The following is a 24,946-nucleotide window of genomic DNA, read 5'->3' as shown; positions in this document are numbered from 1 at the left end:
CCCCCCAAACCCCGCCGTGGCGAAAGTGCCGCCGTCAGCCCCGCGCTGCTTCCGCCGCCTGCCCCGTCGCGATTCGCTGCCGCAGATTCGCCGCCGCTGCTCCCCCGCGATCCCGGGAACCGGAGCGGCGCCGAGCGCAGCGGCGCGGCCGCATCCCCTTGCCCCCTTTTCCTTCCTCCCTCCCCGCTTCTCTTCGTCCTTCCCCCCGCCGCTCGTTCCTGACCCGCACCCCCCACCCCCCCACCCCCCCCCGTCGTGGCGAAAGTGCGGCGGCGGAGGCGGAGGCCGCTGCGGTGCTGGCGGGCGGCGGCGGCGGCTCCGCTCCGGTGCGCGGCGGCTGCGGCCCCCCCCAACCCCCCGGCCCCGCCGCCGAGCGGCCCCTCAGCGCCGGGCGATGCCCCCGGGGCGGCGGTGAGGAGGGAGAGCTCCGCCATGGAGGCCCCGGGGCCGGGCAGCGGAGCGGCGCCTGCCCCCCCCGAGCCCGGGACCGAGGCCCCGCCGCCCGCTGAGGCCTCCCCGCCCGCGGCGGCCCGGGGAACCGAGGACGGGCGGTTGCGGCCCGGTGCGAAGCGGGTGACGTTCCCCTCCGACGAGGACATCGTCTCCGGGGCGGTGGAGCCCAAAGACCCCTGGAGACACGGTAACGGCGGGGTGCGGTGGGCGGGGGTGGTTGTGGACACCGGGTTTGGCTCCTCAGGGCGGGCTCCGGCGTTGTGGCTGCGCCGGTGCCGAGGAGGCCGGAGCAGAAGCCCCGTTGTGGCCCCTCGGGCCCTGGGGAAGAGACAGCCCCCCCCCCCCCCCCCCCCCCCCCCCGGTCCCCAGAGCAAGGGGGGAAGTCCCGGGGTGGGGTGCCCGAGCGCAGCCTTCGGGACCCCCCCAAACCGCCCCCGGGGCAGCTGACGACAGACCCATGGGCTCAGCAAAGCCCCATCAGGGCCCACGTCCTCCCAACCGCCGCAGGTTCGGCTGCGCTTCCAGAACCTCCCGGCGCTGAGCCGGTGCGGCGGCAACGGCTGGGCTCCGCCAGCACGGGGGAGAAAAGCATCCACCCGTTGAGGAGGGCGATGACCCCACGGCAGCAGCGCGGAGAAACCCCAAAGCGTTCGTGAAGCTTCACCTGCTCGAGGAAGGAGAAAGGAGACGACCTGGAGCTCCATTCTGAGACCCTAGAGGCTTCGGTGATGTCTCCGGATGCTGCCGCCTGCCCCGGCCCCCTCCAGCGGCACGGGGAGCTCCGCGTGGTGAGCGGAGGAGCGTCATGCTCCCGGGAAACGTTAGGGGCCCTGCTGGAATGTGGGTTCCAGCGAAGCACCGGTGGATCTGCTGCCAGCAGGTGCTGAAGCCATCGGGGGCTTCACTCGAGGCCCCTTGGCCAGGATGGGGGAGAGGGTTCACACCAGGACGCCTCCAGGGCTCCCGGGAATGGCGTGACGGGGCTGGCTGCAGGTGTCAGGACGCTCCATACCACACTGAAACACGGCGACCGGCTGCAGACACGGTGAAGGGCACCATGCTGGGGCGTCCGGAATGCTCCCCACGTTTCTCTGTCCCAGACCGAACTGCTGCAGCACCCACTGCTGAAAACCATCAATAACCAGCAGCCTCACCTCCTTTTTAAGAACCAAACAGGCAGAAATTGGGTTTCTCCTGAGTTTTTTCCAGTCACGCACCTCCTCGGGTGACGAGGCCCATTTCAGTTTCACTGCCCAGACCTCAGATGTGGCCTAAAAGGTGCCAGATCTCCTTATGTAGTACCAATTAATTCTGGTTTTACTGCTTGGTGGCGACCGGTAGCTGGACATCTCTGTGAAATACCTCCAGCAGTGAAGAAGACCTGCTGGCTGATGCATTTTTATTGTTTAATATCCTGCCAACTGTATTTTAATATGAAATTTCTGCTGCTCTGGCCCTGCTCTGGATGAAGATGTGATATTCATGTGGCGAAGAAAAGCCGGGGCTCGTGCCCTGGGCCCTTCTCTGATGCCCCAGAAAACGGACGCCGCTCACCAACGAGCCGCTTTCTCCCCATGTGGCCTCATCCCAGAGGGAGCCCGGCAGGGGCAGATTCCTCAACCGCACTTGCTTTTCCCGAGGCTGTGGGCGGATGCCTCTGAGCTAGAGGCTTCCCCCAAAGGCATCGTGCCCTTGGGGTGCTGGGGCCCTTTTCTTTCATGCCATTTAACCCCAGACTCCAGCCCCCAAAGGTGCCCAGCCTGAAGGGCCCAAAAGCAATTTTCCCCTCTCTAATTAGAGCAGAATCCTGCACGCTGCTGACAGCTGTGGACGCCGGTATCGGTCAGGGCAGTGCTGGCATCCGGGACCTGCCTTTCCATTGGCCATGACGCCGCTTTTATTCTTCCTCTCACGTGCAGATAATAACTGTTTTTATTCAGGGCTTTATTTATCTCTCATTCATCACTGCTCTGGTGGATGCGCCTCTGCTCGTTTAACTTCCTCCTGGCTACTTGAATCCGAGGTCCCCGGCCCAGCCGGCAGGGCCGGTTTTGCCAGGCGGCACGTGGCGCCGGGGCCTCCTCTCTGCCACTCCGAAGCGCTCGAGGGCTTGCAGGAGGGATGTGGAAAAGGCCTCTGGTTTACTGCAGAGCTTCGTGCTGCACGGTGCAGAGGAGGCGCGTTTAGGGCGTCATTAGCCTCGTTTAGCGGGCGGTGGGTCCGTCTGCTCCGGCTTTCTCACCCCACAAGGCAGGCGCTCAATTGTTTTTACAGCCGGTGATACCCAAGCGTCAGCAGTTCCTGCTTGTATGCCAAGAGGCCGTCAGTAGCGTTATAGCATCATGTTTCTTACTGAACCAAGCATTGTTTTGTTTGGGTTTTTTAAATATTTCTCTCATTTTTTAACTTCTTTTTCCCCCGTGGGACTGTGGCACCTTTAAATCTGACAGAGCTACCCAAGCTCCCAGAGAAGCGGCCTCTCCTCAGGCCCGTGTCGGGTTCCGTTCCTCAGCCCTCCTTCCTGTGAAACCTTGCTGGTTAGCATTAATTATTTCTGCCTTTAATTCTTTATTGCCAGGCTGCAGTCCCGGCCTCTCCGCCGCCTTGCCCAGATCGATGTCAGGTTAAATTACAATGTTTTCTGCTCTGACCTTCCTCTTCGCTCCTTCCCTTTGGTGGCCACATGGTTGGTGGGTCTATGCAGGCCCTGTATCTCTGCTGAATTTAACCCAGAAGACCTGAAAGATTGTCTTTTTTTTTTTTCCCCAGCTTGTTTTCTGACAAACCCTGTCTTGATTTACGCCTGTGTGGGCCCAAGGGTTTGTCTAGGACGGGATGGGTGCCAGATACACCCTGAGAGGGCAGGATTTAGGGCCAGAGGCTGCTGCTGTGTGTTGTCCTTGGCTTGTCCTGGGGGTTATGGGGAATAACGCCGTGGGTGCCGTGTTCTTCACTGGGAAAGGAGACAGATTGCAAGACAAGGTGGGGAAAAAGTGCCCCTTTGTTTCCTTTTCCTCCCTTCTACAGCTTCAGCAACTGGTTTGTTAGAAAACTCAGAGCCTCTGTGCTTGGGGAGAGGAGCCAGAGGCTTCCCCAGCTGTCGAGTGGCATCTTCGGCCGTGGAAAGCTCGAGGGGGGAAAGTCATCTTCACCTGCATCCCTGGGATACAGCCAGGGAACTGCAGTGATGTTGCAAGGAGTGTGGAAACACGGGTGGAAAAAAAAAAAACCAACAGAGGTGTCTTGTGGCTGCCGGCCCCGGTGCTCCGGGTCTTGGTGCCTTGGGTTTGGACCGGCAGCGAGGAAGCCCTGGGGTCGTGCCTCTGCATTACCCACCCAGCTGGAGGGTGCCATTCCCCCCAGGTGTGGGATCCCAGTGCCCTTCGCTGGAGCAAGAGCACGTCCGGGGTCGGGGTGACTCTGGCACTGCCTTCTCCCCCTGTGTCAGGTGCCACCGGACCAAGAGCAAAGGAGCCGCTTGACTGTCAGCAAACTCCTCTGCTGGGGTTTTTTATTTTTATGCTTCCGGAGAGGAGAAAATAATTTTCTTCCAGGTACTGTTCCCCGAGCGTGGGAAGACAGGACATGAAGCCTCACATGGGAGAAGCAGCAGCAGGATGCTCCTGAGCGGAGGCAAAGAGTTAGAGATCTCATTCGGTGACCTCGGGGGTAAATTGTTTGATTCGGCTGCGGTAAAGTCACTGCCTTTTCGGATTTGGGACGTACTCAATGAGCAGCACCGGCGCAGGGACGTCCCTGCTGCCTGCATCGGTTTTCACCTCCTTTTCCTTCTGCTCGGCCTCCCAGGGCATGGCTGGAAGCGAACGCAGGGAGCAAAACGAAGCGGAGTGCGGCGTGAGCCTGTGAAAAATCGGGTTTTCTCTTTGGTGTCTGAGCAGACGAGCTGCCTGCAGCCTGTTAATAAATAACAACCTGTTTGCTTTGGCGTCACGCTGTCCCGAGGTTGGACTTGGCCAGAGGAGCAGGCGAAGCAAAACCTGCCACGGGCAGAGCGGTGTGGCGACACGGAAACGCTGGGTTCTAGTGGGATTTAACGGTCGGGCCCTCCTCTGTGCCGCGCTTCCGCACAGGCGGCACAGCCTCTGCGTCATCCCCCCGGGGGATTAAGGGCCTTTCAGGAAAGTCAAATCCTGGGGGATTTGGGGGATCCTTTCGGGGGATCCAGATTTAGTGCGGCACCCCAGGGGACTCCTCACAGAGAGCCAGAGCAAAATAAAAAGTTCCCCAAAGAGCTCGTCGTTACCGGCAAAACGCTTTAAACGGTGCCTTTGGTGACCAGGAGAAGGAGAGTGGCGTGAGGCTGTTGTCATCTTTCGCAGGAAAAAGTGTTATTTGCATTTTAAAACTGTATCCGTGACCCTTTCTGGGTTTTTTTCTGCATTTTCCAGGCTTTCTGCTGACGCCTCCTTGGCTGAGCAGCCACAGTTTGTGTTTTCCGGTGCCCGGACCGTTGCTGGAGGAGCTCCCGGTGAAGCTGGCGGCCGCTCTGCCAAGAGCTGTGGGCAAAAATCAGTAGAAAATTATCGGATGAAACACGTTGAGTACACACAGGAGGTTGCAAAATACCCTCCTTATCGCTCTTCGGATCTTAATTGGCTGAGAAATAATAAAGAGATTAATTAATAAGGTAGTTAACTCTGTTTAGGGGTATTAGTGTAGGGCTTTAAGATGGCGGCAGGGGTCAGGACATGAGCGTGGTCAAAGCCGGTCGTCGTTCTTCGTTAGGGAAACGCGTTGGAGTTCTAGCGGGGCCTGCAGCACCATGAGCCGAGCTCTGGTTTCCATCTCATTTTGTCCTTTAATGGGATTATTTTGGGGACAGACTTTAAGGAAGGGGGGATCCAGGACACCGTCGAGGATGCTCCAGAGTGGAAACCTGCGCCATCTCAGCCCGCTTTTTCTCAAACTGGATGTTTGAAGCCGTGGGTAATTCCACCTGAGCCAGGAGACAGCCACCTAACTGGGTGTAAATATTTTGTATTTTCTCAAACCTGTTTGCAGAACAGCTCTGCTTGGTTTTGTGGATGGCGTCAGTGGCGTAAAATCCCTCTGCCACCTCGAGCTGCTGAAAAACATGTGCCACAGGATCAGCTTCAGCCCTCCTCTGCCAAAAAAAAAAAGGCTTTTCCCAGAAGTTTCAGGGGTTTTTTGAAGGCGGGTGTTACAGACACTGCAAATATTTGCTGGTGAGCCGCAAGACGGAGCTCAAACAGGAAATACTAATATTGACTTGCAGTCTTCGTTACCACAAATGGGCAGGAGAGCAGCCCTTTGCGGAGAGGGAGGAGAGAAACGAGCAGGGATTGATGTTCTAAAAAACAGCCTGAGGATCTTTTTTAATTCAAATCTGCGATATCTAGCCAGGAAATTCCCTCAGAGGGTCTCGGTGCTGATCGTTTGGGCAAAATTAAGAATGGTCTTTGTGGATGTGAGTTTCAGCAGAACGAGGGGGCCTCGGAGTGAAGCCTGAGCCTTGCAGGAAGAAGAACGGCTGCTTGGTGTTGGCGTTTAACCTCCTTAAAGAGCAAAACCAAGTTCAAATCGCAACCAGCAGCCCCGCCGAGATGATCTGGAGCTGCCGTGGAGGGGCTGGGCACTGGCCGGGCCATCCTGTGCCAGGAACGTTGGAGGCATTGCTGGGGGTGTACGCTCGCTGCATTCTTGGTCTTGCCCGTGTATTTATGTGAGTGATTCCGAGTCCGGGGGTAAATTTGGGGCATTTTCCAGCACCTGGCAGATGCAGGAGCTCCGGGTGGTCACCTGGGAGGCGGGAATGGACTCGGCAGTGGTGGAGCTGCGCTGGCGAGAGGTTCCTGGCGGTGATCTGGATCCGCTCGCGAGCGTTTAACCGTGTGGGTGAACCCAGCCCGGGATATTCCTCGGGAACGGGGAGTTGCTCCGATCCCCGTGGCCTGCGGTGCCAGCGCAGCTCTTGGCTCACACGGGACGGCCGCCTGCTCGCTGTGAAGCAGCAGCTCCAGAGGACCACGAGACCTGTTATGTCTTCTGCTGGAATTCCAGCCAGGCTCGGCGAGCACCACGAGGTGGGAACAGGCGTGTGCCAGGATGGACGCAGGGGAAAACCGAAGCAAGTCCCCAGCAATGAGAACGGCTAAAAGTTAGACCTTCCACCCAGGAGAGGGCAGACCAAAGCATTTTCCTGCCAGAAACTAATAAAAACTAAATTAGCGGCCCATGCATGAGTTCTGATTTGGGGAGAAATCCTTCAGCCGGGACATTTTGGAGCCGAGTTTCCAGACATTTGCTTCACCCTGTGCCTTTGTGCTCCTGGGATGCTCGTCCGCAGCGACTCTTCTCGACTCCCCTCGCTTTCCCAAAACCACGCTTGATTTTTTTTTTTTTTTTTTTTTTTGAGGAAAGCATTCACATGGCAGATGGGATCAGGAATGTCACAGCGCACTGCTAATCCCCTCGCTAACGTTAGTATTTCTTTTTTTTTAGACACGGGGCTTGCTCATCCTCAGTGGATTTTCCTCATGTGGGGAATCGGTGATCGGGCCCCACATCGCTTCGGAGGAGAAAAAGCTTTCTGTCGCGTGGGGCTTTTGGGGCGTGAAAGCTCTTTTTACGTCTTGCCTAGTTAAGCGCTCGCTGGGGTGTATTTAAACTTTTGCTGCTTTGCTCAGCTAGGTGTTGTCCCTGCAGACCTCGCCATGATGAGCCAGGAAGGCTCGCAGAGCTAAAAACTGCCAAAAAGGTGGTTTTTGGGTGGTGTGGCTGAGCCAGGGCACGGTGTTGCCTCTACCACGTGTCGCTCTGAGTGAGTCCCACTGCCGAGATGCCTGATGGGTTTGTTGTGAACAGGGAGAAGATTAAAATAGTCGTTGGTTGTTTGGGTTGGTTTTTTTTCGCTGGTAGAGTGTTTAGTTTTATCGAGCTCTCGATGTCGTAATCCTCGGGCAGGGGAGGCGGTGGAGGGGGGACTGCCTCGTGCTCTGCCCGGTTGAAGTTCCTGGGGAATCTGGTTTCTCCAGATCATCTTCTGACCAGCTTTAGTGTTTGTTTGGGCCCATCACCGAACCGAAATCACGCCAAAAGCGGAGGTGGCCATCGCCTCACGTGGCTAATGATCCGGCGGCAGCTCCAGCCGCCCGCCTTGGCTTCCCCGGCATCTGGAGCGGCAGCATTGCCCATGATTCAGGGAGGGCGGAAGCAGTGAGTAAATGCCGCTGGGCTGCGCTGGGAGCTGAGCTTGGCGGTGCTTGGGGCGGTGACGGCACCGAAACGTCCCTCCCGCAGCTTCCAGGCCGGGACCTGAACGCGGAGGATGTGTTTACTGGAGGGTGACAACTCCGGGAGCTTTTAGCCGATATCTCACTGCCTCAGGCCGACCCCCGAGTCCTCTGACAGTCTCTGGAAGCCAGTTAGGGAAAACCTGGAGGTATCCACGGGTGGATGTGCCTGTCTGGCACCGTGCCCGCAGAGCGAGCGAGTGAAAACCCTAGTTGTGTGAAACTAAAAGCAAAAAGGCACATATCTGACGGTGGTATTTGTTAACCACGGCAGCAACCTGCTGACAGGGTTGGGGTTTGTTATCCCATGACCTGCCAGAAGAGCAGCTCTCACGCCAAAACGCGGCTGGAGGCGCCGGCTGCGCTTCTCCAGCCTCTTTTCTACCTGAGCAAGACAGGACTTGCTCCTGTAAACGTGTTCGAGCGAGCTCTGCTTGGATTTCCCTTCGTTCCGTGGCATTCGAACATCTTTCCTGCACGTCCTCTCCTTGGCGGGTGTAAATCCCAGCAGATAGTGGCGTCCGATGGGGGCATGCGGACACGTTGGTCCCTGCCACTACAACCGTAACCTCCATTCTCACCCTTTTCAGCCCAGAACGTGACTGTTGATGAAATCATGACCGCCTACAAACAAGCCTGCCAGAAGCTGAACTGCAAGCAGATACCCAAACTCCTGAAGCAGATACAGGTACAGCTGGTGCAGGTGTTGTCCCAACACCAAATGATCAACCGCAGCCCTTTGTTACACCCGTTGTAGACTTTTACGCTCGCTGGTGTGTCGGATGGGAGCAGCAGCTCCTGTTTTAACAGCACAAACAGGTTTGGGGACAGATGAAACCTGTCACAGAGAGCGAAAGTGAAGGAGTTTGTTAGCAAAATACTACATGATGTTTATTGTGGTTTTTCCCTGCATCCATCTCCTCAGGCTGTGGCGCTGGGGTGACTGCGGCCCGGCTGGCCATGGTGGATGCTGGAGGTGGGCTCCGACGTCCCCGCTGTCCCCTCCCGGCCTTTGAGCTGGGGGATGAGACTCGAACGGGCTTGTTCACGAATCGGTTTGGGCCTCGCATGTGATCTGGGGGAGGGAAGCCCGCAGGGAGGCCGTGACTGGCGCTGTGGTTTTCCCTGCTCACGCCGGGTGAATAAAAATCCCATTGAAATCCTCAGTCCTGATTGCAGCACGCTACAGCGTGATGTTTAAAAGCTTTTCGCTTGGCGTGGGAGGGCCAAGATTTTTGCTTTTTTCACCCGCTGTGCCTTCCCCAGGCAGCTGCATCACCTCCATGCGCAGAGACAGACCCTCATCTTCATTAGCTGCCCTTCCTTGTAGAGCTCTGGGGAGGGCCCCCAGCTCTCCCTGTGACTCGCACGGATCCAGCCTGCAAAGCGCCGCAGGTGGCAGCTTTGATTTCGAGTTAAATTTGATTTTCGGGCTGAGTTCCCACATCCTCTCTCCATTTGGGGGAGGATTTGCCCATTTCATCACTTTACCTCATTATTCTAAAATGTTAATTCCCCTCCCCTTCCCCCCCTGCCTTCCTCCTCCTCCTGAGTATGAAATGCTGCTTTATCTTTCGCAGGAATTTAAAGATCTGGCTCCCAGGATAGACTGCTTAGATCTGAAAGGTAAGCCCCTTTTCCATCGCCAAGGGATTTTATTTCTCTTTTGAGCAATTCTGGTGGTTTATTCCATTGGAGCAGCTCTTGCTGGAGTCGTTGTCCCTGCTGAGGCTCTTGCAGGCGGGAGCAGGAAAGAGCCTTAATCCCAGCAAGAGCAGAAATATAAGTCCCAGAGGTGTTCTGTACAAGAAGCATAAATGTCCTGGTCAAAAAGCACCAAAACAGCCCCAGAAATAGCTCCAGTGACCCCTCGGGCAGCAAACTGTCCTTCACCACCCCCGAGCACTGTCCTCATACCCCCCGTCTCCCAAAACAGCTCGTTCAGGGCTGAGCCAGAGCAGGTTTGCCGGAATAATTTTCCATCTGATGTCTCAAAACAACTCGCACAACGGGGAAACCGGAAAGGTTTTCCAGTTCTCCTTAACACGAATATTTTTGTGAATGTGGCTTTTGTGGAGCATCTCCAGGAAGGAGAGGCAGAAGGTTGCTTTCGCTTCCCTGCCAGGCAAATATTTTACAGGAGATTCTTCTTGCAGCAGGTCAGTGCGTTTCTTCTGCCTTCTGCTGGGTTCCTTCCCTTCCTAAAGAGCCTCTTTTGCCCCTCTGGGCTGTGGGATTCCTCCCAAAAACAACCTGTGAGACTGGCAGCAAGAGCAGCCATGTAACAAGGATGCTCCTCTCAGCCCGGGGTCGTCCTGATGAGGTCCTGCCTGGCCTTTCCTGGCCTCCCATGAAACTCTGGGCACCAGTTTGGCTCCACTGCTGCTTTTTGGGGAAATTTGCCCATTTTTTATTTTGCAGAGTTACGGGGAGAGCAGGGAGGAGCCATCGTGGCTTGTCTGTGGTCTGGCCCACACCTTGAGCCTTGGAGACCTGCTGCAGGGCTGGCCTGAGAAATAAGCAAAAAAAAAAAGTAAATAAAAAGCCCAAAGTCTTGGGAAATGTCCTCAAGGCAGCTCGGGCCAGCACTTCCCTAAATTGCAATGTGAATAATTTAATTTGAGGGAGGCAGCAAAGCAGCGTGTTCTTTACAAAGCGCCCGCAGGGATTTAATTTCGCCCCCATGGTGCTTTTATAGAGCAAAAGGCCGTTAAGTTTCTCAGCGGAGCCGCTCGTAACGTAACTCTGGAGGGACTGAAGCTGGCAAGGGGCTGGCTCATGGGGAGACGTCTGGCTGCTCTGCGGGGAGGCAGAAATCCCAGTGTTTCATGAGTTTTAGGCAGAAAAAGCATTGCTGCTGGGCTGCTCTGTGTTGGGTGAGCGACTGCGCTGGTTTTGAGGTGGATTTCTGAAATCCCCCGAACCAGAAACATCCTTCCCAAAGTCTCTCTGGGGATCCCTCTCCTGGCTTGTGGCGCTGATGACGAGCCCCACCGCAGTTTTCGGGGCTCCCTGCCGTGGCTGGACCCATGTGTTAACCAGAAATTCTCATCCCAGGCAACGCTTTCCCTGGCACATGTGGATAAATGGGCATTGAACGCCCACTCGCAGGTTTGAATTCCACTTCGGGAGGGTGGTTGGAAAGGTGGGCTGCCCCCGTCGCCGTTTCACGTGTGCTCTGTCCTGCAGCTTGGGGCTCCCAAGCTCGCGGCCGTACGTGCCCAAGCCCCCAGATTCCCCTTTTTCTGCTTTTTCCCCAGGGGAGAAGCTGGATTACAAAGCCTGTGAGGCGCTGGAAGAAATTTTCAAGCGGGTCCAGTTCAAAATTGTCGATTTGGAGCAGACAAGCTTGGATGAAGACGTAAGTGGCTCCGACCTCTCCCAGCTTCTCCTTCCTCTTTCGCAGCTAACACAAACCACATGGGTTTTGTGGTCAGGCCTGAGCTCCTCCTGAGCCGCGACTTAATTTGGGGGGACTCTACTGGGTTTCTGTACCCGTTCCCCTCGTACCCACGCTCTTATTTAGGTCTGCTGGTGCAGCATTTGCAGCTCCAAAAGGAAGAGGTTGACCACTTGCTCTGAAGCCTGGGTGGCCGCAGAGCTCCAAGGCATTTTAAATACATATTTTAAAAGCTGTTGTGGAAGCTGAGGGAATGGTGTAGCTCTCGGACAGCTTTTTGAGGCTGATGATGAAGTTCACACTCCATCCTGTCCTGACTTGCCTTCCCTCTTCCTCGCAACGCCTGGGGCCCTGAGTTCAGCTCCCAGTGGGTGAGCAGAGGAGGTTAAAAATTAAGGAAGCGGTTAAAAGTTATTTTAGTGAGCTCTGATCCCAAGTTCCCCTCACCCTGGTGCATCCCCTTTCTCCAAGGGTCTTGTTTTTCCTGCATCGTCCATCCGTATCCCAAACCTGGCTTCAGACCTGTCTCAACTGTGTTTGCTTGGAAGCTCTAATGCTTTTTTCCCCCCTGTTTTTCCTCACTTTGGGAAGACTCAGCAGCCACGAGCTTCTCCTAGCTGCAGCCCACATCCAATATGAAGTGGAGAAAAATGTGACTTGGACGTTTTTCTGCTCTGACACTACTGGCTCCGAGCCGCCGCAGTTTGTCGCTGACCCTGAGGCCGGCCGGAATCCCACCGGACATGGGCGCTGGGGGCACGATCACGCTGGGCTGCTGGGGGAACTCGTGGCCACAGGACGGGGCTCTTTGGGGGTCTGTGGCCACAGGACAGGGCTGTTTGTGGGACAGATGAGTCCCCTGATGGCACCACAGCTCAGTGAGGGACACGTGGCCGCCGAGCAGGGGACGGGCTGGCTGAGCTCGTGACGTCTTTGACTGTAAAATGATCCCGTGCTTCGTTCCGCTCGTTATCTCGCAGGAGGAACAATGCCACATTAATAATTTAAACATATCCCGTGGCTTCAGAGCTGGACGCCACGAGCAGAGAGCTCGCAAACATCGACGCTTTCCGCTTTTCCAGTTGCAGTGGAGTGAGACATCTGCAGGGCACGAGGTGCCCGATGCGGCTCCGTGTCCGCTGCTGGGGGGGGAAAACAGCCACGGAGGAGGGTTTACACCAGCCCCCCCGCAGCCTGAGACCTCCTGCTCCCCCCTGCCCCGCCAATTCATTCCGCAGCAGAAGCGTTTTCCGCCCGGGTGCGGCATGCCAGGGCCTTAGTCACCCCGTGCCCAGCTTCCCTTCCTGCCGATGAGCACCCCGGTTCCAGCGGAAAGTCCTGTTGTTCCCGGAGACCTGTTCGTTCTCTTGTTTGCCTTCGTGCTAGGGTTTTCCAGTCCTCCAGGTCTCTCCGCATATTTTTTTCTGGAAGCCTTGCAGCACTTTTGTGGCTCTTCTCTGCCCGCTCCAGGTGTATGTTTCAGCTCATTTTCTCCAAAGAGGCCCATTATGTAATTAAGCAAATTGTTCTGCTTCTGCCATAGGAGCTTTAGACCTTTCACAGGCATGAGTCCTGCTCTTCTAATCCCTTTCACTCCTAACCCTGCTAGAAGTCTTGGGTTTTATACCTTGTTTGTTTGTTTTAGCCTGATTGGATTATCAGGTGGTTTCTTGGTGGGGGGAGCATCGCTGCTGCGTACAGAGCTGGATAACCCCGCAGGGATCAGGAGGGTGCTGAGCCAATAGCCCAGCCTCAGCTCAGCTTGAATATCCAGGGGAAAAAAGTAAAAAACAAGAAAAAAAACCCCACATTTTCCCATGTCCATGGAAGTGTTGTACGGTCCCCAAGTGTTGGGAACACTGGGAATATGGGGAGATGCTTTTTTTTTTTTTTTTGACACCGTTCAAGAGGCATTTGGAGGAGCCAGCTTGTGCCCAATCCACTCGTGTCCTAGTGCAGCAAAACCTCATGTTTTCCCTCAAACCACAGTCAGCCTCTGCTGCCCTGCTTAACACAGCTTTGTTTTGCAGGGTGCCTCGGCGTTGTTTGACATGATCGAGTACTACGAGTCGGCGACGCACCTCAACATCTCCTTTAACAAACACATCGGCACCCGAGGCTGGCAGGCAGCTGCCCACATGATGAGGAAGGTTTGTTCTCCCTCATAAATATTTTCGGCGCCTCCTTTAACTCCCTGCGGCTACACAGGTGAGTCTCCTAAAAGACTCCCTTGTGCTTCCCAAGACCGTCAACGTGGTTTTGTATTCTCCTGGCCAGAAAACCACCCGGTTCAGGAAGACCCGGGCTCAGAGGCAGGGAAAAAAAAAAATCACCCCACCTTCCATGAGGTTGCTTAATGCCTCAGCGAGCAGCCGGCGCGGAGAAAATAGAAATGCAGATCCCAGCAAAAAAAAAAAATAAAAGATCAGGCTGTTATTCGTGGCGTGCTTGCAGGGTCAGCCTCTCAAGCTGGGTATTAATTATCTTTAACAGCAGGATGACGAGCGCTGGTGTTTGGCTTTGCAGGGCTAATTAACCTCATTGTTCCGAAGGCGAGCGCAGAGGCGGCAGCGCGCTCCCCGCTCGGGGCGCGGTGCGACACCCGCCCTTGATCCCCAATTACCCCATGACCTGCTCACTGCATGACTCTGGCGGGAAAACCGCGGGCGATTCGGCTGTGACCCAGGGGCCTTCCCGCCACGCTGGGGGGCTGATACCGGGGGTCCCTCTGTGCAGGCAGTGCCCACCCTCCATTTTGGAGGAGCCAGACGTCACCGTGCGGCGCTGGCTGAGACCATAGTGAGGCTTTAAAACCGGCTGCGTGTATGCGGGTGCCGTGAAGGAGCTGGAGACGCCCTCGGCACGGCTGCAGCTTGGGGCTTTTTAATTTTGGGGTTTGGCAAGGGAGAATCTGGAACTGTGACAGGGGGTGCGGTAGCATGGCAAACAGTAAATCCACCAAACAGGCCGTTGGTGCGCTGCAGGTGGGCGCGAAGCCAGTGAGACCCCGGGCGAGGGACGTGTGGCTCGACGCCTTCTCAAACCCCAGGTCTGGAGAGCTTGGGTGTTACTGTAAAAGCTGCGGGGAAACTCTCTAAGACACGTTTTGGAGTTGTAGAAAGCTTGGATGTGTGAGGATGAGGGAAGCTTTTCTCTGGAGAACACACGTGGCTCCGGTCACCTGAGGGGCGCATCCTCCCCAGTGCCGTAGCTTGAGGGTGATGGAGTTGTCTGGCTCGGCACAGGGTTACCTGAGCGGTTCCATCGGCTCTTTGCCTCTTCTCTGGAGCCCGTGGGGTGACCAAAACGACGTTTGGGATGGGTGTAAATTATCCCAGGAGCTCCTACCCAAGCGGCCTGGAGGCAGCGTTGGTGGCCAGGGTGGGATTTGGCCTGTAAACCAGCTTGGCCTTACCCCCCATCTAGCAAAACCAGTGAATAAAGCGGGTGGCCGAGGCTGAGCGCTCATCCCTCTCGCATTTTCCTCCCAGACGAACTGCCTGCAGTACCTGGACGCCCGAAACACACCGCTGCTGGACCACTCGGCGCCTTTCGTGGCGCGCGCCCTGCGCATCAGCAGCAGCCTGGTCGTCCTGCACCTGGAGAACGCCAGCCTCTCTGGCCGCCCGCTCATGCTGCTGGGTGAGTGCCCCCCTCCATGTCCCCCAGAACCTCCCCGGGCGCACAGGAGCGGGGCCTCGGGGTGGTGGCAGCGCCAGTGCCTGTCTTGGGGGGGATGTCAAGTGTTTCTGTGCCAGCCCAGGCTGCGGGCAGGAGGTGTAAGCCAGCACGGGGCCGCCCCTGTCGTTAAGCGAACAAATTGGCCATAAATCATCGCCAAGCTGGAGCTCGTGGTGGTGTTGTGATTGTGATGAGCTAAGGGTTCTGGCAGGGGAGTGTTTCTGGGGTTTATTAGGTTGGCCGGGCTATAAAAAAGCGAGGGCATGTGCCCTGTGTGGATTGAGGCCAGCCCTGGCTGCAGGCAGCCCCATCACCGCTGCGGGAGGGAAGGTGAAAAGGGCTCACACGGGATCCTGCTGCCGGCTGAACACCCCCAAAATCCAGCCCGGGGGTTTGAGCCGGTGTCTTGGCTGTGCCGCAGGCTCCGCGTCGCCGCTCTGTGCTCGGCCGGGCGCCAGGGCCCGTAATGGTCCCGAGGCCGCGGCGTGGGGCGCGGGTCAAGGTGCTGGTTTTCCGCCTTTTCAGCCACAGCTCTGAAGATGAACATGAACCTGCGGGAGCTCTACCTGGCCGATAACAAGCTGAATGGGCTGCAGGACTCGGCTCAGCTCGGCAACCTGCTGAAATTCAACAGCTGCATACAGATACTCGACCTGAGGAACAACCACATCCTGGACTCAGGTGAGGGCCTCTCACTGTGCCCCAATTCCCCGGAGTTTTGGCCCAGATTTAAGGCGGGGAGGAACTTGGCTGCAGGGCGCAGAGCTCGAGAGGCTGACGGGATGGCTTAGCGGAGCTGAGGGGTGCACAGGGCAGCTTCGATGTGATTTCTGCGGGGTAAACCGCTCGGGTTTAAGGCTGAAGTTGTTAGAGAAGTTTTCTTCGCTTCCTGCGCCAGGCTGCGAGGCGCGTGGCAGCTCCCCAGGGTAGGGAGAGGTGGAGATGCCTCGGAGTCGTGTCTTTTGGCTCTTCTCTGCTTTATCTCCTCTCCTCCCTGGAGCCAAACTATGGGCCAAATCTAATATCAACCCAGGAATTACAAAACAGTCCCAGACCGGACTTCGGTCCTGGCAGGTTCTGGTCGGCGATGCCGATCCCCATGGTTTGGTGGAGGAGCCACCATGCTGTGGAGGTGGCCAAGCGCAACCCAGACGGGTGTCGCTGGCCCTGTTGTGGGCTGGGTCCCACCCTCAGGTACAAATATTAATTTACCGCCTTCCAGGTCAGCTGCCACGTCTTTCGCATCTTTGGGTGCTTAATAACAAGCGGCACCGGGGCTGTACCCGACGGGAAGTCGCTCGCTGTGGGTTTCCGCAGCGGCGCAGGCGTCGGGGTGCCGCGCTCTTACCAAATCACTATGTTTGCAGCGATCGAAAACAGCACCTGCCCAGTGTGCTCCCTCCGCAGGGGGTTTGTACCCTGCTCCAAAGGCTCCAGCTAATTAGTTTTGTACACACATAGGTTTAATTGCCTGTGTTGACATGCTTTGCCCACCACCGAGCTGAAATCAAGCAGCTGGGGGAAGGGGTTTGGAGTGGGGAGGGTGTTTGGCATCGCAGCTCAGCATAACGAGGCCGTGGCCTTTCTCCGGCACGTCTGTCCTGGCCAGGATTGGGCGGCGCCGGAGCAGCGGGATGAAGCTGACGGGGTTGGGGGGGAGTTGCTGACCCCCCCGGCTGTTTTCCAGGCTTGGCATACATCTGCGAAGGGCTGAAGGAGCAGCGGAGGGGGTTGGTGACGCTGGTTTTGTGGAACAACCAGCTGACTCACACCGGCATGGCCTACCTGGGGATGACGCTGGTGAGTAGATCCCGGCATTGTTCAGGGAGCGGCGCCTTCGCTCTCGGAGTGATGGCGTGACGTGCCGGCAGAGGAGAACCCATCCCGTGGCCCCCTCCGCCGCTGCTCCTGGGCTCGGAGGACCAGCCGGGGATCAAACCCGCCCGGGGCTTGAGACGGAGCCGTCATCTTTTTCCCCTGGGTACCCGCAGCCGCACACGCAGAGCCTGGAGACCCTCAACTTGGGCCACAACCCCATCGGGAACGAAGGTGTCCGCAACCTGAAGAACGGGCTGATCGGGAACCGCTCGGTGCTTCGCCTGGGCTTGGCGTCCACCAAGCTGACGTGCGAAGGTGGGTGGCACCCCGCGTCGCCCGTATCCCCCCTCAAAATGCCGAGTTCTGCTCGACGCTGGCATGAGGGGGCCGGCGCCGTCACGGCGTGTCCCCCGTCCCTCTCGCAGGTGCCGTGGCGGTGGCTGAGTTTATTGCGGAGAGCCCGCGGCTGCTGCGCCTGGACCTGCGAGAGAACGAGATCAAGACGGGCGGCCTCATGGCCTTGTCGCTCGCTCTGAAGGTCAACCACTCACTGCTGCGCCTCGACTTGGACAGGGAGCCCAAGAAGGAGGCGGTGGGTAACGCGCCCGCTCGCCCACCCCTCTTTCACCTTTTTGGGGCCCTCCTTGAGCCCCCCCCCAAGAAAACACCATCCTCGAGGGCGGTGACACCGGCAATCTTCTGCTATTTTTTTTTTTGGGTGAAATTAATTCCAGCCTGGCCTGTGGCCACGTGGTTTTGTGCACAGGTTGGCCTGGAAGATAATTTCTGATTTCCCAACGTTCCGGGTGACCGATGGTTTCCTTTCCCTCACAGGTAAAAAGTTTCATCGAAACCCAGAAGGCTCTCCTGGCCGAGATCCAGAACGGCTGCAAGCGCAACTTCATCCTGGCCAAAGAGAAGGAGGAGAAGGAACAGAAGCTGCAGCAGTCGGCCTCAATGCCGGAGATCACCGTGACGGAGCCTCTGGAGGAGGGCTCGGCAGAGGATGGCCGGGACGGCAGCTCCGGCTCCACTGCAGAAGAGGGGGAAGAAGCGGGGGAGACCCCGACGGCCTCGGAGAACGGAGCGACGGAGCTGGCAGAGGACGACGACGGTGACGTGACGGACTCCGATTCGGACACGGATGAGGAGGTGGACACTGGGTTCGAGACGAAGGACTCAAGCGTCCCCCCAAAACACCTCGATGGCACTACTGCGCCCCAGCCGTCCCCGGAGGAGCCGAGGGACCGGCCCCCCCTGCTGCCCATCGCCGAGGAACCACAGCGCAATGACGGCGCGGGGAGTCCCGCCGCCTCTCCAGACCCCGCGCCCTCCCAGGGCAATGAGAGAAGGATTTCAGTTTCCAGTCCCGGGCGAGGCCATAAAATCTTTGTGGTGACGCGGGTGGAGAGCCTGCCGGAGCGAGCTGCCGAGGACGCCGCGAGACTAGGCCCAGCTCCGGCCACAAAACCTGAACTCCTGGCACCCCGGGCCAACGGGGCCGTTCCCAAACCCGCTGTCGGCTCGGCAGCGCCCAGCGCCGGCTCCGAGCCCGAGCGGGGCGACCCCCCGGCCTGCGAGAGCGTGCCCCACGACACTCCCCTCCCCAACGGCCTGAAGGTGGATTTTGTGCGAGCGCTGCCAGAAATGCCCTCGGACGGCAACGGGAAAATGGGGAGCTGTGCCGCCGAGCATGGTAAGAGCTCCAGAACCCAGCCCCCCAAAAATCCCGGAGTCCTGAGCCCCTCTCTGGCCCAAAATTGGAGCCCGGGGTGAGTGCGGAGCCATGCCCCGTGCTGGGGGGGCTTTTCCCAGGGCAAGCTTTAACCCAAAGCCAATCTCCCTGTGCTGACGAGCTTTGTTCTTGGAAATACCCCTGAATGAGGCCGAGCCCTACAGGCAGCTCGCTGAGCCCCCTCGTTAGCCACTGGGCTACCACCCGCCACACGCTTTTTTTTGGGGGGAAGGGGGGAAGGCGGGCTGGCGAAGGAACATGGTGGCCATTTGCTTGCAGAGCTGAGCTGCTCCAAGAACGAGCAGGAGCTGGAGGAGCTGCTCCTCGAGGCCAGCCAGGACGCGGGGCAGGAGCCGCTGTGAGCGCAGGTGAGTGGTGAGGGGGGCTGGGGCCCCCCCGGGAGCATCCCTGCGGGCCGGGGACCCCATCCCTGCTCTTCCTCCTCTCTCTTGCAGGTCCTGGGGGGGCGGCTCAGCATTGAGGGGAGGCTCTGGCATAGCTTTATTCTCTTCCCACTCCACACAACGATTAAGAAACCAACCTCGGGCTTCAGGACAAAGGGTTATTTTTAAAAAATTCCCCCCTCCCCCCCCCCCCCCCCCCCCAAAAAAAAAAGAAAACACTTTCCTGCCCTTGGACTCTTCCTCAGGCGCCCAACTCGCCTCCCCAGGGCAGTGGAGGGAAGAAGAGCAAAGTGACTGAACTGGGGCCATCCCGGCTCCTGCCCGGCCCTGCCCTTGCTGGACACTACCCGTGCAACTGTCGCCTTTTTTTTTTTTTTTGTTGGTGTTTTTTTTTTGTTGAGTTTTTAGTTTGGTTTTTTTTTTTTGTAATATCTTGCTCCATGGAGGAGATCCCGGGGCCAAGGTGACACTGCATCGATCCCACTGGGAGCAAAAACCACACACTACGGTGACAGGGAGGAGGACAAAGGGCTGCGCCCACGGGGGAGCGGCTGTCGCTAAAGATTCCCCAGGACAGGCTGCATCTGCAGCCACAATGGTTATTTATTTTTTAATTCTTTTTTTTTTTTTTTTTTTCATTCATTTGTTTGTTTTCGGTATATATTTATCATCAGCTGCGAAGTTACTGGGTTGGGGATTTAGAGGACGGTGGTAGAATTCATTAATTCCTTTGGGGCTAAACCTGTAACTCAACTCCTGCTCCTGGGCTGCCAGGAAAAAAAAAAAAATACAAAAAGCATTAATAGAGGCCCCCCCCACCCCCACCATGCAAACAGCCCCCCCCGGCGGGGCTGCGGCATCCAGAGGGGCTGGAAGACCTGCGGAGCTGCCAGGGCTTCCTTGCAGCCAGCCGTGCTGGCGCGGCAGCGGCCCGGTGAGGTGGGGACGCCCCCCCCCTTTTTTTTTTGGGGGGGGGGGGGGGGGGGGGGTCCAAGTTGGGAACACGCTGGCAGGAGCCGCTTCCCCACTGTTCACTGGGACCCCCGGTATCTCCATCCCCCCCCCCCGGGGGTCCCCAGGGAAAACCAGCTGGCATGGGGTTGGGCATCTGCTGGTGGTGACACCCCTGGGGCCCACCCCCGTGCCCCCCACACCCCCAGGGATGCCAGAGCCCCTTGTGGCGGGGGCACAGCAGCTGCTTTTCTCAGGGAGGCTGCGGGGGTCCTGCCCGGTGTTGGGTTTTTTCGGAGGGGTGGATAAAAAAAAAAAAAAAGGATGCGTCGCTTTTCTTTCTTAAGTGCAATAAATCTATCAGGGAGCTGGGGGGGGGGGGGGGGCTGCGGCGCTGACACTACGTCCGGGGGCTGCAGCCATCGATCTGCTGGTGTTTGTCGTTTCTTTCTGTCGTGTATTTTTGTTAACACTGTTTTCTATTAAACGAGATCTGCATTCGTCACCGACTCCCCCCCCCGAGCCCCCCACGCCGCCCTCCTTGGGTCAGCCCCCCCTCCAAAATCAGATTTCTTGGGGCCTCTCTGGAAATAAGGCAAATTCAGATCAACACGCACACACACACACCCGCGTCTTCCCCCCCCCCCCCCCCCCCCAAAAAAGAAAAAAACAACCCTGAGGAGGATTTGTGGAGCGGGTAGGAGTTCTTGGGCAATTAATTAATGCTCATGATGCGCCCTGTCCCAGTGTCTGACATTCCCCTTCCCCCAGCTGGCACTTTGGGCTGATTCTCACCCCCAATTTAGCACCCCTCTGCACCCATTTTCCAGCCCCTTGACCCCTCCCAAGACACCCCCCTTCCCCCCTCCCCCCCCCCAAGGAGGCCACAGGACCCCCCAAAAAGCTTATTTGAGCCAAGAGGCAGAGTGGCAGGTTTAACTGGTTTATTATGGGATGACCCCAGTGGCTTTGGGGCTTGTTGGGGGGGGGGGGGTGTCCCCCATATCTCCCCCCCCAGGGACCCACTCACTGGGGGATGGTCCCCAAAGGATGTTGGTTGGGGGGGGGGGGTGGCAGTGGGTGCTGGGATCCCAGATGGGGGGGTTGGAGTCAGTGAACCCCTGGAACCCTCTGGGTCATCTGAGGGCTCCCCTAGTCTCCTCCAGTTACCCCAGTTCCATCCCCTATGGGCATTTTCACCCCCTTTTTAGAGATGGGGGAGGACAGGAATTGTCCCTGTCCCCGAACGGGTCAGGGCACGGGCCACAGGGACACCCCGGTGTCACTAACACACCGAGCTGGTTCTGGGGGAACCCCAAGGTCCCCGTCACTCTGTGGGGGGACACTGGACGCTGCGGGACACGGCGATGGCTTTCTGCAGGCGGTCGAGGCCGCGCAGGAGCCCCATCTTGTGTCGGATGGAGTGGTCCAGGTTGACGGTGACGCCGAGGAAGGCACGGGCGTCGCGGGCGGTGAAGGGGAAATCACAAGCCAGAAAAGTTTGGAAGAGTTCGGGGTCCCCATCCAGGCTGAGGACGTTGTGCAGGGGCTGCCGCAGGGCGCTCAGCTCCCCCAAGTTCTCCTGGAAAATGCTCCACAGGGATCGTCCCCCCAAGTCCGGCACCGGGTGGCTCTGCCAAGCGTCCTCCAAGCACTGCAGCACCCAGCTCAGCCGGCACGGCCACTGGTCAGCCAACACCACCCAGGCCGCCGCGGCACGGGGCGAGGGGGTGCCGGGGGTGCCGGTGCGGTGCAGGAGGAGCCGGAGGGTGATGGGGATGGTGTTGACGATGCGGCGGACGTGGGTGCCGTCGGTGGGGAGGTAACGGGCCAGAGGGTCGGCACCGTCGTGGAGGCAGCGGAAAGCTTCGTGGATGCAACGGACGGCTTCAGCGTCTGCCTCCCGCCCGGTGGGAGCAGCCGGGACATGCTGGCATTTGGCTCGGCGGCGTTCCACGTTGCTGGTGATGATGCGGTACATGAGGTCCTCCCGCGTTTGGACAGCGGCTTCCAGGCACTGGAGGCGGGAGCGCGCGCCCATCTGCGGGATGGAGAAGGGCAGTGTCACCGTCCGGTTGAGGTAGAGGTAACCGTTGTCGGCAAGACCCTTCATACAACCGGTTTGCTCCAGGCAGGGGACGATGACGCTGGGGTCAACGGCCAGGATGAAGATGAAGGGGGTGTTGGTGTCAGAGAGCAAGGTGTTCATGGCATTGAGGACGCCGGCCACCTTCTCTGGGTAGCAGATGTCCAGGCTGGTGATCTCCAGCACCACGCGGAGCCGTCGGCGTTCAAAGATCTCCATGAAGGCCAAGTAGTCGACCAGCACCTCCACCTCTCTGCGCACCTTGCTCATGAAGCCCAGCTGGCTGGTGAACTTCTCGCTGTTGGTCAAGCGCTCGATCTTCTGCTTCTCACTTACCAACAGGTTCTTCAAGACAGAGACAGCTCCGAGCACCAAACCGGAACCGGAGAGGGAGGTGACGGCGCTCCCCACCACCTTCAAAGCGTGGTGGTCCTTGATGCCAGGCACCAAGAGGGCCACCAGTAGGATGCTGAGTCCGGCGCCCAGGATGAAGAGTAGCCCCCAGAGCTTGAGGCAGGTGCCCGTCTTGAGCACCCACTCCTTCTGGCTGAAGCCGGAGGCGAAGCGGGGCCGGGTGCCCATCACATGGTAGACGCTGAGGGGCAGAGCCCCAAAATGGTGGCGGATGTTGTCACAGAGGGTGGTGACCAAACCGGCCCAGAGCTTGTCGCAGCCGGCGTACTGCCAGGCGCTGAAGCGGATGAAGATGAACTCGATGTTCTTCCTCCTCAGATGGCCCTCGGTGATGATGGGCTTGTAGAAGGCCAAGTACCAGAGGGCCAGGAGCAGCCCCCAGCCCTCGGGGCTCCGCGGTTTCTGGTGGCTCCGGCGCAGCTCGGCCTCCTCCCGCCGCGCCATCTCCTCCCGCATAAAGCCTGGATGGCAGGGGAAGGGGGACCCCGAATTGGGGGGAGAAATGGGCTGGGGTGGGATGGGACGGGATGGGTACTGGTGCAAGGGGGGACCCCAAAGCTGTAGACGAAAACAGGGTGGCAGGACAAGCAGCAGGGACCCCAAATCCAGGGGTGAGGAGAGGGGAGCGGGACAGACGCTGCTGCACGAGGGACCCCAAATCCAGAGCGCAAAGAGGGGGGAGGCCGGTGCCATGGGGACCCCCAGCACCCGGCTGGGGCTGGCTGGGGGGACTCGGCGGGGTGACGTGTGGTGGCCCCGTGGCACCCACCAGTGACCTTGTCCAGCAGGGAGTAGAGGCGGTGGCCACAGGGCGCGTAGAAGCCGACGGTGACGGGGGTGGCTGTGTGGCACAGCGTCCTGGAGAGGCAGCGGCAGTAGATGTCATCCTCCGTCAGTGCCTCTGGGGACCGGGAGGGGACAGTCGGGGTCACCCTGTGTCCCCCCTCAACCTCTGCAGACGCTGGGGAGCGCCCACACACACACACACACACATATGGGGATGTGGGTGCGGCAGCAACGGGGAGCCCAAATCCTGGGGAGGGGGATCAGGGTGGGGAAGAGCCCAGATCGGGGGGGGGGAAGCACAGTTGGCCCAGCTGGGATGGGATGGGATGGGATGGGATGGGATGGGATGGGATTGGGATGGGATGGGAATGGGATGGCATGGGACGGCGATGGGATGGGACAGGATGGGACGAGAAGGCCAAACAGGACGGGAGGGCGCAGCCACCCCTGGTGCCCCCGTCCCCACGGTGCCCCCACCCCCCCTGTACCTCGGTGCTCCACGGGCTCTGCCTCCACGAAGGTGCCATCGTGGGTGGCGCAGGCATCACCCCCCGGGCCCAGGCAGGCCAACCGCTCCTCACAGCACCCCGGGGGGGCCGTGGGGGACCCCCCACACTCCGGTGAGCAGGCACCCTGCCAGGGGGGGGAACAGATGGCACCAGCTGCACACCCTGGGGACAGCCCGGGGAGAGGGGGACGTGGGGACACAGGGACACTGGGGGGGCCAGAGCCACCTCATGGTTTTGGTGTGGGTTTGGGGGCGGTTGGCACCAAAATGTTGCTCTTGACCTCGGTGACCCTGTCCTCATCCCTGAGGGCCTCGGGGACCCCATGTCCCCTCCCCAGGTGCCACTGTCGGTTGGGGGGGGTGCCCTGGGTGATGAGGGTGCGAGGACAGACTGGGCCAGACTGGGATGGGGTGATGGGGACTAACAGGACAAACTGGCCTGCTGGTTACTGGGACCAGGCTGCAGCTGGTCCTGGGGACACTGGGGAGCATGAGTGGGGACACTGGGAAGCATGAGACAACCTGGACTGGGAGCACTGGTGGCTCTGGGACATTCTGAACCAGGGAGACTCTGCAAAGAGCCTGGATGAGGGGCACAGGGTCAGCCAGGACTGGGGACACTGGTGACCGTGGGACAGCTGATACAGGGGACACCAGTGTCCATGGGACACCCTATACTGGGGACACTGGTGACCATGGGACAGCTGACACAGGGGACACCAGTGACCATGGGACACCCTATACTGGGGACACTGGTGACTGTGGGACAGCTGATACAGGGAACACCAGTGTCCATGGGCCACACTATACTGGGGACACTGGTGACCATGGGACAGCTGATACAGGGGACACCAGTGACCATGGAACACCCTATACTGGGGACACTGGTGACCCTAGCCCAGCCTGTACTGGGGACACTGGTGGCTGGGTGCCTGTGCTCTCTCCACCCCCAGCACCACCCCCCACAAGCCGCCCCAGGGCCACCCCCCCAGGGGCCTTGTCCTGCCCGTCCCCGTCCCCGTCCCCGTCCTACCCCGGGCAGCGCCGCTGGCTCCATCCCCGCCTGCCTCCAGCCACATCGGGCCCGGCCGGCTCAGCACCGGCTTTATACGGGGTCAGGATCCGGCCCCGCCACTGCGCGGCGGGAGGAAGCGATTGGGTGTGGATTGGGCAGAAATTCCGGCTGCGCCGGCGGGAACTTCTCCTGAGTCAGGGCCCAGCAACGCCCGCTTGGATCCAGCCCCACGGCAGGTGTGGGTTGGGATGGGGAGATCGGGGGTGTGAGGCTGTGGGGACAGGGGAGGGGACAAGGGGCACGGATATCAGGGCTGCAGGGGACAGGATGAACCTTGGGGGTGCAGGGACATGAGGGGTGGAGGGGACGTGGGGGGTCATGGAGGAGACGGGGACCCCCTGTCAGGGGGCGCAGGAACAGT

The 24,946-nt window shown here is 58.8% G+C and overlaps 2 protein-coding genes across 4 annotated transcripts; one reads left to right on the top strand and one right to left on the bottom strand.

Annotated features, from left to right (window-relative positions):
* Positions 1-269: 269 nt before the first annotated feature.
* On the top strand, positions 270-20,091 carry PPP1R37 (protein phosphatase 1 regulatory subunit 37). 3 transcript variants are annotated; one of them, XR_012635431.1, is made up of 14 exons: positions 270-640; positions 8,318-8,415; positions 9,308-9,353; positions 10,988-11,088; positions 13,158-13,277; positions 14,619-14,769; positions 15,334-15,489; positions 16,496-16,608; positions 16,800-16,941; positions 17,052-17,218; positions 17,461-18,322; positions 18,641-18,729; positions 18,817-18,922; positions 19,011-20,091. XR_012635431.1 is itself a non-coding variant. In XM_074930785.1 (13 exons), exons 1-12 carry the CDS (start codon positions 433-435, stop codon positions 18,721-18,723), a joined length of 2,247 nt encoding a protein of 748 aa, XP_074786886.1. In that variant the 5' UTR covers positions 270-432; the 3' UTR covers positions 18,724-18,729; positions 19,011-20,091. The 3 variants fall into 3 exon arrangements, 2 of the variants coding, with proteins under 2 accessions (XP_074786886.1, XP_074786885.1); XM_074930785.1 differs by lacking the exon at positions 18,817-18,922; XM_074930784.1 differs by having other exon boundaries at positions 18,817-20,091.
* A 952-nt stretch (positions 20,092-21,043) lies between these two features.
* Positions 21,044-24,567, bottom strand: NKPD1 (NTPase KAP family P-loop domain containing 1). Its single transcript, XM_074930683.1, has 4 exons — positions 24,544-24,567; positions 23,491-23,635; positions 22,986-23,117; positions 21,044-22,677 (listed from the first exon to the last, which is right to left on the bottom strand). Exons 1-4 carry the CDS (start codon positions 24,565-24,567, stop codon positions 21,044-21,046), a joined length of 1,935 nt encoding a protein of 644 aa, XP_074786784.1.
* Between the last annotated feature and the right edge of the window lie 379 nt (positions 24,568-24,946).

The sequence above is a fragment of the Athene noctua genome, chromosome 35 (assembly GCF_965140245.1).
Source record: "Athene noctua chromosome 35, bAthNoc1.hap1.1, whole genome shotgun sequence".
NCBI lineage: Eukaryota > Metazoa > Chordata > Aves > Strigiformes > Strigidae > Athene > Athene noctua.
The sequence above is the reverse complement of the archived record's forward strand: the minus strand, read 5'-3'. Positions and strand labels throughout refer to the sequence as shown.

What these genes read in the sequence shown, in the direction of transcription:
- PPP1R37 (XM_074930785.1), top strand. Translation starts at nt 433, where the DNA reads ATGGAGGCCCCGGGGCCGGGCAGCGGAGCGGCGCCTGCCCCCCCCGAG. An exon ending in CAACCACATCCTGGACTCAG is followed by an intron (nt 15,490 to 16,495) that starts GTGAGGGCCTCT and finishes GCTGTTTTCCAG; the next exon opens with GCTTGGCATACATCTGCGAA. An exon ending in GGGAGCCCAAGAAGGAGGCG is followed by an intron (nt 17,219 to 17,460) that starts GTGGGTAACGCG and finishes TTTCCCTCACAG; the next exon opens with GTAAAAAGTTTCATCGAAAC.
- NKPD1 (XM_074930683.1), bottom strand. Translation starts at nt 24,567, where the DNA reads ATGGAGCCAGCGGCGCTGCCCGGG. An exon ending in AGCCAGCGGCGCTGCCCGGG is followed by an intron (nt 23,636 to 24,543) that starts GTAGGACGGGGA and finishes CCCCCCTGGCAG; the next exon opens with GGTGCCTGCTCACCGGAGTG. An exon ending in AGAGCCCGTGGAGCACCGAG is followed by an intron (nt 23,118 to 23,490) that starts GTACAGGGGGGG and finishes CCCGGTCCCCAG; the next exon opens with AGGCACTGACGGAGGATGAC.